At 36.5% G+C, this 12,479-nt stretch overlaps 1 protein-coding gene across 4 annotated transcripts in view; it reads right to left on the bottom strand.

Moving 5' to 3' along the window:
• Positions 1-12,479, bottom strand: part of acoxl (acyl-CoA oxidase-like) — a 65,833-nt gene that overhangs the window by 40,357 nt on the left and 12,997 nt on the right. For all 4 annotated transcript variants that reach the window (XM_051916721.1, XM_051916718.1, XM_051916720.1 and 1 more), the window contains 2 exons: positions 8,564-8,680; positions 4,748-4,901 (listed from right to left, as the gene is read on the bottom strand). In XM_051916721.1, the coding sequence (XP_051772681.1) occupies positions 4,748-4,901; positions 8,564-8,680 (271 nt within the window). The remainder of the gene's footprint in view (positions 1-4,747; positions 4,902-8,563; positions 8,681-12,479) is intronic.

The raw sequence follows: 12,479 nt of genomic DNA, 5'->3' as shown, positions 1-12,479 counted from the left end.
GAGATATAAAGTCCGAATTGCGAGTTATAGTCAGAATTGCGAGATATAAAGTCCGAATTGTGAGTTATAAAGTCCGAATTGCGAGATATAAAGTCCGAATTGTGAGTTATAAAGTCCGAATTGCGAGATATAAAGTCCGAATTGCGAGTTATAAAGTCATAATTGCGTGATATAAAGTCATAATTGCGAGTTATAAAGTCAGAATTGCGAGTCATAGTCAGAATTGCGAGTTATAAAGTCAGAATTGTGAGTTATAGTCAGAATTGCGAGATATAAAGTCAGAATTGCGAGATATAAAGTCAGAATTGTGAGTTATAGTCAGAATTGCGAGATATAAAGTCAGAATTGCGAGATATAAAGTCAGAATTGCGAGATATAAAGTCAGAATTGTGAGTTATAGTCAGAATTGCGAGATATAAAGTCAGAATTGCGAGTTATAAAGTCAGAATTGCGAGATATAAAGTCAGAATTGCGAGATATAAAGTCAGAATTGTGAGTTATAGTCAGAATTGCGAGATATAAAGTCAGAATTGCGAGATATAAAGTCAGAATTGTGAGTTATAGTCAGAATTGCGAGATATAAAGTCAGAATTGCGAGTTATAAAGTCAGAATTGCGAGATATAAAGTCAGAATTGTGAGTTATAGTCAGAATTGCGAGATATAAAGTCAGAATTGCGAGATATAAAGTCAGAATTGTGAGTTATAGTCAGAATTGCGAGATATAAAGTCAGAATTGCGAGATATAAAGTCAGAATTGCGAGTTATAAAGTCAGAATTGCGAGATATAAAGTCAGAATTGCGAGTTATAAAGTCAGAATTGCGAGTTATAAAGTCAGAATTGCGAGATATAAAGTCAGAATTGCGAGTTATAAAGTCAGAATTGCGTGATATAAAGTCAGAATTGCGAGTTATAAAGTCAGAATTGCGAGTTATAAAGTCTGAATTGCGAGTTATTAAGAATTGCACCTACGTCACGCGTGAGCTTTCCAACATGATTACGTAATACGTAGCGCATCACAGAGCAGTGCAAGATGAGCATTAAGAACCTTAATTTTTTTTTCGACTGAAGAAAGAAAGACATGAACATCTTGGATGACATCGGGATGAGTAAATTATCAGGACATTTTAATTCTGAATTGAACTAATCCTTTAATATGCAGTTCTTAGGGTGTTTTGGTGAGTTTCTTGAGTGTTTCTAAGTGGTCCCCAACTAGTCCAAATGGTCAATAACCCCCTGCAAGGTAAAAATACTCTAGGGTTATAGTAATAGTGATGCTTACCTTAGTAAACACTAACTAATAAGGATGCAACTATTTATTTACAGTGTATAGTGTCAATACAAAAAACATCTCATAGTTAACACAGGTTTTTTTTACCTTGTGATTTGTGTTGCGTGAGATGACAAATATTTAATGTCAGACGTGTGAAAACAAAAAGGTACGCTATCAGCTTGGTTTACTTATTATAGTACACCATCAACCTTGTGGTTTCACACATTTTAAAAGAAATATATGCTGTTCACGCCACCTGCACAACAAATAGTATAGGCTGTTAAATCAATGAGTCAGAATTGAGTGATATAAAGTCAGAATTGAGTGATATAAAGTCTGAATTGCGTGATATAAAGTCTGAATTGCGTGATATAAAGTCAGAATTGCGAATTATAGTCAGAATTGCGAGTTATAAAGTCATAATTACGAGTTATAAAGTCCGAATTGCAAGTTATAAAGTCAGAATTGCGTGATATAAAGTCTGAATTGCGAGATATAAAGTCAGAATTGCGAATTATAGTCAGAATTGCGTGATATAAAGTCTGAATTGCGAGATATAAAGTCAGAATTGCGAATTATAGTCAGAATTGCGAGATATAAAGTCAGAATTGTGAGTTATAGTCAGAATTGCGAGATATAAAGTCAGAATTGCGAGATATAAAGTCAGAATTGTGAGTTATAGTCAGAATTGCGAGATATAAAGTCAGAATTGCGAGTTATAAAGTCAGAATTGCGAGATATAAAGTCAGAATTGTGAGTTATAGTCAGAATTGCGAGATATAAAGTCAGAATTGCGAGATATAAAGTCAGAATTGTGAGTTATAGTCAGAATTGCGAGATATAAAGTCAGAATTGCGAGATATAAAGTCAGAATTGCGAGTTATAAAGTCAGAATTGCGAGATATAAAGTCAGAATTGTGAGATATAAAGTCAGAGTTGCGAGTTATAAAGTCATAATTGCGAGATATAAAGTCATAATTGCGAGTTATAAAGTCTGAATTGCGAGTTATAAAGTCCGAATTGCGAGTTATAGTCCGAATTGCGAGTTATAGTCAGAATTGCGAGATATAAAGTCCGAATTGCGAGTTATAGTCAGAATTGCGAGATATAAAGTCCGAATTGTGAGTTATAAAGTCCGAATTGCGAGATATAAAGTCCGAATTGTGAGTTATAAAGTCCGAATTGCGAGATATAAAGTCCGAATTGCGAGTTATAAAGTCATAATTGCGTGATATAAAGTCATAATTGCGAGTTATAAAGTCAGAATTGCAAGTTATAATCAGAATTGCGAGATATAAAGTCAGAATTGTGAGTTATAGTCAGAATTGCGAGTTATAAAGTCAGAATTGTGATCTATAAAGTCAGAATTGCGAGTCATAGTCAGAATTGCGAGATATAAAGTCAGAATTGCGAGTTATAAAGTCAGAATTGTGAGTTATAGTCAGAATTGCGAGATATAAAGTCAGAATTGCGAGATATAAAGTCAGAATTGTGAGTTATAGTCAGAATTGCGAGATATAAAGTCAGAATTGCGAGATATAAAGTCAGAATTGTGAGTTATAGTCAGAATTGCGAGATATAAAGTCAGAATTGCGAGATATAAAGTCAGAATTGTGAGTTATAGTCAGAATTGCGAGATATAAAGTCAGAATTGCGTGATATAAAGTCAGAATTGCGAGATATAAAGTCAGAATTGCGAGTTATAAAGTCTGAATTGCGAGTTATTAAGAATTGCACCTACGTCACGCGTGAGCTTTCCAACATGATTACGTAATGCGTAGCGCATCACAGAGCAGTGCAAGATGAGCATTAAGAACCTTAATTTTTTTTTCGACTGAAGAAAGAAAGACATGAACATCTTGGATGACATCGGGATGAGTAAATTATCAGGACATTTTAATTCTGAATTGAACTAATCCTTTAATATGCAGTTCTTAGGGTGTTTGGTGAGTTTCTTGAGTGTTTCTAAGTGGTCCCCAACTAGTCCAAATGGTCAATAACCCCCTGCAAGGTAAAAATACTAGATAAAATATAGTAATAGTGATGCTTACCTTAGTAAACACTAACTAATAAGGATGCAACTATTTATTTACAGTGTATAGTGTCAATACAAAAAACATCTCATAGTTAACACAGGTTTTTTTTACCTTGTGATTTGTGTTGCGTGAGATGACAAATATTTAATGTCAGACGTGTGAAAACAAAAAGGTACGCTATCAACTTGGTTTACTTATTATAGTACACCATCAACCTTGTGGTTTCACACATTTTAAAAGAAATATATGCTGTTCACGCCACCTGCACAACAAATAGTATAGGCTGTTAAATCAATGAGTCAGAATTGAGTGATATAAAGTCAGAATTGAGTGTTATAAAGTCAGAATTGCGTGATATAAAGTCAGAATTGCGTGATATAAAGTCTGAATTGCGAGATATAAAGTCAGAATTGCGAATTATAGTCAGAATTGCGTGATATAAAGTCAGAATTGCGTGATATAAAGTCTGAATTGCGAGATATAAAGTCAGAATTGCGAATTATAGTCAGAATTGCGAGTTATAAAGTCTGAATTGCGAGTTATTAAGAATTGCACCTACGTCACGCGTGAGCTTTCCAACATGATTACGTAATGCGTAGCGCATCACAGAGCAGTGCAAGATGAGCATTAAGAACCTTAATTTTTTTTTCGACTGAAGAAAGAAAGACATGAACATCTTGGATGACATCGGGATGAGTAAATTATCAGGACATTTTAATTCTGAATTGAACTAATCCTTTAATATGCAGTTCTTAGGGTGTTTTGGTGAGTTTCTTGAGTGTTTCTAAGTGGTCCCCAACTAGTCCAAATGGTCAATAACCCCCTGCAAGGTAAAAATACTCTAGGGTTATAGTAATAGTGATGCTTACCTTAGTAAACACTAACTAATAAGGATGCAACCATTTATTTACAGTGTATAGTGTCAATACAAAAAACATCTCATAGTTAACATAGGTTTTTTTTACCTTGTGATTTGTGTTGCGTGAGATGACAAATATTTAATGTCAGACGTGTGAAAACAAAAAGATACGCTATCAGCTATGGTACGCTATGGTTTACTTATTATGGTACACCATCAACCTTGTGGTTTCACACATTTTAAAAGAAATATATGCTGTTCACGCCACCTGCACAACAAACAGCATAGGCTGTTAAATCAATGAGACCTAACTGTGTTGATTACATCTCATATATTTAAATTAATACTTTATATAGAATACTTTTTGACCATTTTTGTCTTTACTAGGTCAATTTAATGCATTTTAACATTTTTTTGGAGTATAGCATATGACACATGTCAATGTCTACTGCTCTAACGCTGTCCACAAAACGTCAATGCAAGTTATTCTTTGACCGTTCAGGATGTTTGTATTTCACACCACAGGACAGTAGCATCTGTGTATACGTGTGTTTAGGTGCAAAGTGACACACGCACTCACCATGCCGCCAGTACACTCACGGCAGTCTTGCAGACACACGAGGTTCTCCCACGTGCTGTAGGCTTTGAGTCCTGCGACGAGGGCTTGCAGAGCGCGATTGCTCTGAAGATCCTGACCCTGACACAACGCATCATCCATCAAGCCTGCTGCATATCTGAGACCAAAAACAGGAACACACATACAATGCACATACAAGACATACTTTTGAAAGAAATGAGTACTTTTATTCAGCAATGAAGCATTAAACTGATCAAAAGTGACAGTAAAGACATTTATAATGTTCTAAATCTTTTCTATTCTTCAAAGAATCCTGAAAATAAAATGTATCACAGTTTCCACAAAAATATGAAACTGTTTTCAACACTGATAATAATCATAAATGTTTCTTGAGCAGCAAATCATCATATTAGAATGATTTCTGAGGGATCATGTGACACTGAAGACTGGAGTAATGATGCTGAAAATTCAGCTTTGATCACAGGAATAAATTACAGTTTACAGTATATTAAAGGTTTATGATTATGAGCCTTTTCACAAGATGTAATATAAGTCTCAAATGTCCCCAAAATGTGCCTGTGAAGTTTCAGCTCAAAGTACCCCATGAGTTTTTTATTATACCATGTTTAACTGCCTATTTTTGGGTGGGAGAAAAAAAATGTGGTTATTTGGTGTGTGTACCTTTAAATGCAAATGAGCTCCCAAGCTTGCGATTCCAACACACTGAGGCATAACAACAATACAGGAGAAGCTCACACAGCAAATATAACTCTCAAAATGGATCATTACAAACTGTTTGTGATGCAGCATATCAGATCATGTAGGTATGGCATGCATTTTGTGGATGTTTGCTAACATTTCATTCTGAATGAGTTTGATAGCGTGCTGCACGGCTAACGTGGCTAAAGCTACACACTGTCGGAGGGACTCAAGAATGAAGATGTGTTTATGAATTATACAGACTGGAAGCGTTTTTATAGGTTAATAATGAAAATTGGATCATGAACAGTTGGTATCGATCCATCTTTATGAATCAACTTCTGTGTTTTAAAATAGAAAACAGTTATTTTTACTGTGCTTTTGATTAAATAATTGCAGCCTTGGTGAACATAAGGGACTTCTTTGTTATTTTATAATTATCAAAACATTGTAGAAGAGGGAATATATGTTCCTGTAATTTACTTCTTCCTGAGAATCTCTCTCAGACTTTCACTGCACAGATTTTTTTTGACCATCAAATTTAGTTCTCTTTTTTTTTCCAATAGAGTGCAAATGCGTCAGATAAATAATAATGAAAACTGCAGTGGTTTCTCAGAAGGAGGCATCTGAGTTCTTCTTTTCCTTTGATTCTTCTCCTGTGGTATTTCTCAGAATGTGCCCCTGACCTGAATTGCACAAAGACAGAGACCTCCAGTGGAGGCCCGTAAAACTGCTCTTTGTGCTGCCACTTTTATGTTTATGTTTATGGAATATATGAACTGATAATATATGCACCTTCAGTGCAATGTACATTTCTTTGTTATGCTGTACACAAAGGAAGATATTTGGAAGAATGTTTGTAACCAAGCAGATCTCACCCCCCATTGACTATCAATTTATTTTTATTCCTACTATGCTAGTTAAAGGGGGGCGAGATCTGCTTGGTTACAAACATTCTTTCAAATATTGTCCTTTGTGTTCAGCAGAACAGAAATTCATACAGGTTTGGAACAACTTGAGGCTGAGTAAATGATGACAGAATTTTCATTTTTGGGTGAACTATCCCTTTAATGACCGTTTGCATTTAAATCCTCACCTCAGCTTCTTCCTTGACACACACACACACAAAATTATGTTAAAATCCCAACTCTGCAAGATATTCTCGTAAACACAGTCGGTTGTGTCTTAAGTGAACGCGGAGAGTTGAGAAAATAATCGGATGTGTATCATTATTTTGGATCCGCGTGTGGGGTCTTAAAGTGACCGCAACCTATAAATCTGTTATTGATGTTAAAGGGGTGGTCGATTATGATTTTACTTTTTTAACTTTAGTTAGTGTGTAATGTTGCTGTTAGATCATAAACAACATCTGCAAAGTTACAACGCTCAAAGTTCAATGCAAAGGGAGATATTTTCTTTTACCGAAATCGCTTTAAATGGCTGGTAGGGACTACAATAAGCTTCTTCCTGGGTTGATGACAGCACAAACTCCAAAATTTAAATAAACCCCGCCCCCGAGAACACGCAACAAAGGGGGGTGAGGCCATGTTGGGCTGCTTTAGAGAAGAGGAAGAGTTGTTGTAGTAGAGTGTTGTTGACATGCCGTCATTTTACGCCAAACGAGGGTCAATTCAACACAAAAGATTAACATGACGGCACATGCTAGTCGATGAGTTGAATCAACTCCACAGCAACTACATAAATTTATCCACTAACCATTCAGAAACGTCCTAAAAGTTGTAACTTCTTCCTGAGTCTCTCCATCAGTGTCGACTCCGGTTTGAACAATGTAAGGCTGAACACCGTTACTGACAATCCTCATTTTGGCTGCGTGAGATTCTCCAGCTTTGTTGTTGTTGAGCTGTTAAAGCTCCGCCCTCTTCTGGAAAGCATTTTCCTCTCATTTGCATTTAAAGGGACACACACAAAAACGGTGTGTTTTTGCTCACACCCAAATAGGGGCAAATTTGACAAGCTATAATAAATGATCTGTGGGGGATTTTGAGCTGAAACTTCACAAACACATTCTGGGGATCTTATATTACATCTTGTAAAAGGGGCATTATAGGTCCCCTTTAATCAAACAACAAAACACAGCATTAACAAAGATTAATCTATATTAAATTTTGAACATAGTGTTATTTTACATATAATTATTACATTTCTGTACCTGAAATGAACACTACAGTTAGACCTTTCTTCATTTGTAACTTTGTTGTATTGTATTTATGCTAGTGTATTGAATGTTCACTTGCCTTTAATAATGTTTTAACTTTACAAGTTAGGCTAGTAGTTTTTGCTGAGGTATCAGATTACTTAAAGTGAGTTTTAAATGGAAAGCAAAGTTACCTCCCAGTTTACTTTTCTTGCTGATCTGAAAAATGATCTGATGATCCGTGACTCAAAAAACGTAATATGATCCGAACCATGAGTTTTATGATCCGTTGAACCACTATTTCAAGGTACACATTTACATTTTATCAGTTCTTGCTTTTCCTGGGAACTGAACTCATGACCTCTACTGTTTGAGCATCAGGAAAGCTTCTTTAAAACGTTTTTTTTTTTTTTTTACATGTTCATCTGTCTTTAGTGTGTAATGTTGCTGTTTGAGCATGAAAAAGGTTTCCAATATCAGTGTCAGTGTTTCTGAACTCCCTGAAACGCCTCCATTGTACTCTTGAGTTTTCTTCACAATATTCCTCATTTAAATAATTAATATGCAGAATAAAGGGGCGGGGCTTGGTTGAGTTAGTTAGTAGCGTGTTGAAACTGGCGGTTATGGTAAGGGGTGGGACATTTCCCAAACACACCAATCACAACACAGTGCTCCAGCCGACCAATCAGAGCACATTGTGCTTTTCAGAAGGAGGGGCTTCATAGAGACAGGAACTAAACAGAGCGTTACTGACAGACTGGGAAGAGAGGAGGTGCAACAATGGAGAATATGAGGAAAACAATGAACATTTAAGCATGAAAACCTGTTCTAGTAGAGCTCAAAAACAACATCAAGACTTTAAAAAAGGGCATTATAGGTCCTCTTTAAAGTAAATTCCCTTTGAACAAAATCATTTGCTAAATTAATACTTAAAAAAGATCATATACAGTGGAGGGTAGATTAACCTTGTGGTGAAGGTGAGAGCGAGGGCAGCAGCTAGGTGTGGCATCAGTCTCAGATGCTGCGTCTGGTGCTCGATGATCTTCACCTCATCCTGGTCCTTCGGACCGAACTGTCTGCGACTGTGAAAGAGGCATTATACACATGTGATGGTGAAAAAGAGTCTCATTCTGCACACTTACACACATTACTCAGCCAGAAACCTTTATCACTCTGACACACAATCACATACAAACCAAACCAGACACAGAGGGGTCGCAGCAAAGGGTCAGACATCCCACAACACACCTGGATGTCGACAGCACAACCTTCCAGGTAACCCACTTCTCTAACCGCATGCTAATACTGAGCGCAGGCATTTGTGTGTGTGTGTGTAAGTGTGTCGACGAATACATACTGTGGTGGACGTCTTGGTCTTGCGTCTGTATGTGTTTGTCTCTTTCTGCAGTACTGAAGTTCAGCTTTGTACACCTGTTACCCTTGAAGTACCACAAACTGTATCTCTACATCTAACATATGCAGGTGGCTTCCCCACAGAGCAGACGCGATGGGAGTGTGTGAGTGTGTGTGTGCGTATGTGTGGTTTTAAAGGTGAGAAGCCCACACAGAAATCCTATTGTAACTTGCATCATCTAAAGTTGAGTGCATTCTCTTAAACAGGCCGCTTGAAATTAAATAGACACCTTTATGTACTAGTCACATGCTATGTAAAAGCAAATTCGGTTACTGATGCCATTGTAGACGTGTTTGTCAAGTCAAATCAGATTATATAGCAGATTGCTGTAAAGCAGCTTCGGTATAAAAGGGATAGTTCACCCAGAAATGAAAATTCTGTCATAATTTCCTCTCCCTCAAGTTGTTCCAAACCTGTATGAGAATATATTTTAAAGAATGTTGGTAACCAGACAGTTGACAGTAGCTACTGACTAAAAAAATACTATGGAAGTCAATGGCTATCGTCAACTGTTAGATTACCAACACTTTTGTGTTCAACAGAAGAAACTCATTCAGGTTTAAAACAACATGAGGGGGAGTAAATGAAGACAGAATTTTTATTTCTGGTCTTTAATGTTGCAAAATCGATACAATTTTAGTGTAAAGCAGCTCTAAAAAAGGCAATAGTGCCATTATTAAGCAATTTAGTTCAATGTTGATTCAATTTAGTTCAAAGTTTATTCACAAAATCAGTTTAACTATAAATCAGCTCCACAGAAGTTAATAGTGTCATTATTCAGATCAAGTCAGTATGATTTTGCAAAGTTTGTCACCTATGAATATGTATTTTGCAACCAAAAATGTCCAAAATAGGTTGTTATTATGATCGAGTTATATCAAAGACTTTATATATAGAAAGATGGTACAGTCGTATTATTATGAATGGGAAAAAGTGCAACGCGCAATATTGCGGAATAAGTCCCGCCTTCTAAATAAAAGCCAATCGCCGATTGGTAAAGTCATCGCGTCACTGCAGCTGCCGTTAGACGCACACAGGACTGCGCATGCGCATTAGCTTGATCCAGCCTGAAAAATGCAGTTTTTTGTCATGATTCGAGCTGTTAGAAACAGAATTTATGAGACAGTTGTTGTCAGATTTCATTGGTGATTTCAAATATGAAATTTAATCAAAAGCTTGGTGAACAGCTTTGGAGAATTTGATGTTTCCCCATTCAAAGAGATAGGAGCTGCCCGAGAAGCGTTTCTAAGATGGCCGCCGAGTGAAATGACTCGTCTTAAAAGGGTTTCGACACGGCAGCCTTCGTGAAGGAGGTTTGTTTTTATGTACGAGTACTCTTGTCTTGTTTAAAATCATTAGGGACCAAGCACCGAAGGTGCTAAGGCACCTATTGTATCCGTTAGTTTTCTTATTATACCTCCCGAATGGGAGTCAATGGCAGCCCTATCAACGGAACATGAGAAAATGATCAAATTTGGTACAATTGTAGAGATGGTCATGAAAAGTCATTGGACCAAATTTCGAGTCTCTATGACAAACTCTATAGCGCCACCACCAGTTCAAAAATTCACTTTTCTAAAGGTTATAACATTTTAACCATTTGCTCTAGAAAAATCTAATTTAGTACATCTGATTCGTCTCTTCATGCTGATGCCAATCAACATCTTACATTAAGACTCCACCCATTACAGTAGCGGCCATTTTGAAAAGTACAGTATTTCATTTTTTTTTGCTACTTTTCCTTCAAAATTTGTCCAATTTTGTCCAAACTCTGATCACATGATCTTTGGACCAAGCTGCACAGAAATGACTAAACAGAATTTTTTTATGTACTGTAGAAAAAAAGTTATGATGTCACGAAGTTAACCAGGTCGACCCAAAATTGGTTCAGAGGCTGTATCTCGGCCAAACTTTGAGCAATCGAAACAAAAATTGGTACGTTTCATCACAACCATGATCTGAGGGTCCATGCCAAATTTGAGAACAGCACCACCTACAGGTCATGAGATCTGAAAAATGGCTATTTTGGCCAATAACTTTTGAACAGTTTGTCAAAATCTTGGTGTCTATGGATTCCTTGGGTCATGCCGAATCCAAGGATACCAGTTTTGTCAATATCGGATGAACCACGTGTCCGCCATTTTGAACTTTGTCATAAATTGCAATATCTTTTAAACAATTTGACATATCTTCACATAAATTGGTACGTATCATCATCAGAATGTCCTGAGAAGTTTGAACACAACGTCACCTAGTGTTCCAGAGATATAAGGAACGCTTATAACTTTTGAAAACATTGTCCAAAATGTATATGCTTTATGTCATTTTATTCCCTGGCTAATGCCGATTCTGACGATGTGTCACTTGTCATTTTCCTTAAATGTACGTGTCCACTATATTGAAGTAAATGAAAAACAGTTTTTTCGCTACTCCTCCTACAAATTTTTTCCAATTTTGTCCAAAATTGGCACAGATGATCTTTGGACCGAGCCGCACATAGATGACTGAACGGTTTTTTGATATTCGCTACCGTTCCCGAGATATTTGTCTCTGAATGTGACCTTGCCTCTGTTTGTTGTCTTATGCTAGTTAGCTTAGCATGCTAATTGGTTATTTTGTAAAACATTATTGTGTTCCAGATATTGAGTGTTTCCAAGAATGATCTAAACTAAAATGAACACATATATATGGTGCATTTTTATAAAAAAGAAAATCTTCATTGTGAGTTCATTCTCACATGAACTACTGAAGTTTGGCAGGTGTGTGATAGCGTCTGCCCAGTGTTTAGCATGTGCCCAATTGCTTAGCATGCTAACCAGTTGCCATTCTCTCTAATGTGGCTCTTTAGCTATCAGGTTAACCATAAGCTGCATTAGCATCAAGTTAGCTTAGCATGCTAATTTGGCTAAGTAATTTTTTTGTGTGCTCATTCTCACATTAAAACTTCTCTTCAGCAGCCTGATGAATGTGCATCCTCAAGTAGCTCAATGTGTAAAGCCAAATGCCTAACAAGCACCTTTCCCAAAGATTGTGGGTTCAAGTCCCGTGTGGGGCAACTTTATAAAATTGTTTGTAATGTGTCATTTAAATTCCTGTATTATCCCAATAAGTATTGTACTAGTCTTTCTTCTTCTGATTAGAAATAAATCTATTTTTGTTCATTCTGTGTTCATTTTCATCTCAGCTTCTGGTCTTTTTTTTTTTTTTCTTCCTGCTCCACATTGCGCTACATTGAGCAATCGAAACAAAAATTGGTACGCTTCATCGCAACCATGATCTGAGGGTCCATGCTAAATTTGAGAACAGCACCACCTACAACCCAAACATTTTTCTCATTATTTCTTATTTCTTATTCTGTTCATTTTGAGTTCATTCTCACTTCTACTTCTGAACCAGCTGTTTTCATGCACAATCAATTTCTGCTGTTTTTACTCTTCTAGCTCCACACTGCGCTACAAACCAAACAT

Source organism: Ctenopharyngodon idella, chromosome 13, assembly GCF_019924925.1.
Source record: "Ctenopharyngodon idella isolate HZGC_01 chromosome 13, HZGC01, whole genome shotgun sequence".
Taxonomy (NCBI): domain Eukaryota; kingdom Metazoa; phylum Chordata; class Actinopteri; order Cypriniformes; family Xenocyprididae; genus Ctenopharyngodon; species Ctenopharyngodon idella.
This window is presented reverse-complemented; position numbering and strand designations above follow the sequence as displayed.